The sequence below is a fragment of the Plasmodium fragile genome, assembly GCF_000956335.1.
Source record: "Plasmodium fragile strain nilgiri unplaced genomic scaffold supercont1.54, whole genome shotgun sequence".
NCBI classification, from domain to species: Eukaryota; Apicomplexa; class Aconoidasida; order Haemosporida; family Plasmodiidae; genus Plasmodium; species Plasmodium fragile.
This window is the reverse complement of record NW_012192634.1, coordinates 151,601-155,205: the sequence shown is the minus strand read 5'-3', so window position 1 is coordinate 155,205 and position 3,605 is coordinate 151,601. Positions and strand designations below refer to the sequence as shown.

Sequence of the window (3,605 nt, the reverse complement as noted above, 5' to 3'; positions counted from 1 at the left end):
AAAAAAAAAAAAAAAAAAAAAAATAGCATCGGATTGTGAATGACAAAAAACGGAGGAGTAAATCCCCGAATGTCTTTTCCCCCAACAAGGTTTCTTTAAACTTCGTCTTTGTCCCTTGGTTTCTCCATTTTCGCTTTTCCGTTTTCGCCTCTCCTACCCCAACCTTGAGCAAAACAAAAAGCGTCGTAGATTATCTATCCCCGAGAGGAATGTTTAATGACACACCGATGCAGTAACGTGGCGACTATAGCAATGGCTAAGTAGAGGCTGGGTTGAGAGCACCCCTCCTCATCGCTCCCGTCTTATCATTCGGAAGAGCAGCATAAAACAGGGGTGAACACATTTGGCCATGACTGCCCCCGCCATTTACCACCCATAGTACTTCCAATACAGCCAATACCGTCAATAGGGGGAACGCTGCTGAAGCTGCTAACGCCGCTATATATCACCGATAACGCCTCCCCCCCGTTAGATGAAACGCGCAAACGAACTGATCCACCATGGCGGTCGCGAAGGTCACCCCGATGAGCAATTCAAAAAGAAAAAAAAAAAAAATCAGAAAAAACGCCTATCTTTTTTTCCTGTTCTTGTTCCTAAGCGGGCTAGTGTGTCTCGACCCCCCAACCTTCTTCACTTCCGCGAAAGGCATCAACGTAGACGATACAAATGGGGTTAACCGCCCGAAGGATGATAAACACTTAAGTGAAGATAACCAGAAGAATAAAAAGGGGGAAGACAAATCGGAACAGTATAATAACAATAATCAAACAAACAAAAATGAAAATACAGGAATAGGCTTCCTTGACTTATTTAACACAAATGATGGAAATGACAACAAATTAAATTTCATAGATGGTGCTTCCCTTGTAAGCCATGCAGACATAGTTAAAGATAGCACTTTTATATTTGACGCTGTGAATTATTTATTTAAAAAGTTGAAAGAGGGACCCGCAAATGCAGGGAATCCAGATATGCATGGCTTACGACCTGGCAAGGATGCCGTCAGTGCAAATGAAATTAAAAGGATAATCCTTATGAAGCTGCTGAAGTGTGTGGCGGTGTTAATTGTGCTGTACATTTTTATTCGATTGACCTTCACCTTCATCAAAAAACTTATAAATTTGATCATCCTGTTCATTTTGAAACTTATAAAGATTTGTTGCTGTGGGGGAAGTTGAGCGCCGTGTGTAAGGAGTGTCTATAAGAGGCGCAGTACACACCTCTGTACGTTTCTCAATACACCTTTCCCATGGCTCGTTTCCGTTGCACCACATATATGGAGAAACCTCGTTTACACACCTGAGGGCTCCGCCGTAAGTGACCCCCCTTTTTGTTTTCCCGAATCCACGTTGCATTGCTCACCATTTCTTTTGCCCAGCTCCACTTCGCTGGGAACATTTTCCCTTTGTTTTTTTTTTTTTTTTTTTAATTTAAAAAAATTATACTAAAGTGAAAATTTTTACATGAATTTGCAAGGAAGCTGTCTTCACAACTGCGACGCGGTTACTTTTAAAAAACTAAAAAATGGAGAACGACGTAGGGGTCAATGGACGGAAAAAAAAAAAAAAAAAAAAACGCACAAGTCAAACATACAACAATGTTACTTTAAATTTTATCTTTTGGTTAAACGGGAGAGACAGAGAGGGAAAATTGGGAAATCCTCAGCGTGACATTTTGGCTAGCCATACTAGCCAGAAAAGTACACAGATATGAACAGTAAAAAAAAAAAAAAAAAAAAATGCACACATGTTCAGGTGAAACATATTCTTCTTCCTTCTTCAATGCGTCGAATCATTTATTGGTTTGGAGTATGCCACACAAGTCTGCTTCACCAAGGGGGATTATTATTTCCCCTTGTTGTGAAGAAAAGCGCTGTTTCCCACTTCACACCTTGTTCAACACGAGCCTCACCTCGATCTCCTTGTTTTTCTTAATCCGACCCAGTAAAGAAAATCGATCCTTTTTGTAAAAGAACTTCTCACTTTCCACATTGCACTTGTCGTACATAAGTCTCTTCATTGATTCGTCCGAACAGAAGGAATTCCCATTTGAGTGTTGGCTGTGGGTATTTAATATAGTCGTGTGTTGTGTACGGCCTCGGTTGGACCCTCCCCCTTGTGTGCGTTCCTCTTTCGAGTCCACAGAGGAATTGTACGGGGAGGAACTTTTAAGAACCTTCGCACTGGGGGGGCACATTTTCCCCTTCGTTCTACTCGGCTTCAATTCATATGCATCTTCCCTTTTGTCGTTGTGTAGGATTATTCTGTTGGAGGCTTGGTTTGTGCTTGTTGACAACTTTATACTCGCTTGGTTACTTCGACTCAGGGCACTTTTTCGGGTGTCTTTCCCTGAGTCGTTCATCCCGCCTGTCACGCTCCGCAGATTGTGGTAGGATCCGTTGACAAGAATTTCGTACTTGCTTGGAGCGCGCGCGCTAACGCTGCGAAGTCCGTGAACATTGCTCACCCCCCCAATGCTTCCATTTTTTATCCCCTCGACGATGATCTTTTTCCACAAATTGTAAGACAAATCTTTTTTCTTACCCTTCGGGTGGTTTCTTGTGCTGCCTGTTCTGTGCTGGCCCCCATTGGATGAGCCGCAGTAGTAACGCAAACAAGCATCCACCTCCCCGTCCTTGTTCACGTGCCTGCACAGGTAGCTGTTGGGTCCCTTTTTCACGAAACTCACGTTGTAACCATTTCCACAGTTGCGGCTGTTTCCGTTTCGACCCTCCGATAGGAAGTAAGCAGCGTGTGTCTTGAGGTACGTACGAATGATGTCCTCCTTGATTTTGTTTGACGCGTCGTCCATGACGGAAGGAAAGGCTTCCCTGTACCTAGGGATTTTATTTAATATAATGTATCTCTCCCTGTTGAATTTTGCATTATTACTAATACATTTTCTTTGGAACAATTTTCTTCTCGTGAGATGATCGTATTGCTTCATTCTGTTACGTAAACAGTGGGCCGTCTTCCACCTCCTCTTCTCCTCCTCATTGTTGATGCTCTTGGGCAGCTTCACGTATTCGCTTATTCTTAGAACACCGTCTAGGTAGTCCCTACACTTCAGTTCGAACTGATCAACATTGTTTACGGAGTGGTCTCTCCCCTGGCTGCCACCGCTAGTGCGGCAGTTAACGGTGCGGCTAGCGGCGGCACTCTCCCTGTTGCTCTCCTTCTTCCTCGTACTGACTTTCAACCCATTCGACGCAAACTCCCCATTGTCTCCCGCATGCTGATTACGCTTTTTACCCTTTGACACGAACTTTATGGCTCCGTTTATGCTTCTGCCTTTGGCAGTTACTCGGGTGCTACTTTTCCTGTCCTCCATGCTTTGCTGAGTCGTTGTAGTGTGCCACTTCCTTTTCTCAAGTGTATCGAGGCATGTACACAGAAGTAAAAATGTGTGTGCATCTGCAAACGCGCTGGCATGCCGTGCTACATTAACGGTGTTTTACTCCTATGGGGACGTTTGCACAGTCCACCAATAGGATCATGTGTGTGTATGTATATACACGGCTCCCAACTGTCAAGTGGACAATAAAAAAAAAACGCGTCCACTAAAATGTACAACTTGTACTTGCTTCTTCTTTTTTTTTTTTTTTT

General features: G+C 43.5%; 2 protein-coding genes across 2 annotated transcripts; one reads left to right on the top strand and one right to left on the bottom strand.

The window, feature by feature from the left end:
* Positions 1–500: 500 nt before the first annotated feature.
* On the top strand, positions 501–1,178 carry AK88_04140 (uncharacterized protein; the record flags this gene model as incomplete). Its single annotated transcript, XM_012481750.1, has 1 exon — positions 501–1,178. One exon carries the CDS (start codon positions 501–503, stop codon positions 1,176–1,178), a length of 678 nt encoding a protein of 225 aa, XP_012337173.1.
* Positions 1,179–1,884: 706 nt separating this feature from the next.
* Positions 1,885–3,330, bottom strand: AK88_04139 (uncharacterized protein; the record flags this gene model as incomplete). The annotated part of the gene is made up of 1 exon (XM_012481749.1): positions 1,885–3,330. The coding sequence occupies one exon, from the start codon at positions 3,328–3,330 to the stop codon at positions 1,885–1,887; it is 1,446 nt and encodes a 481-aa protein (XP_012337172.1).
* Positions 3,331–3,605: the final 275 nt, after the last annotated feature.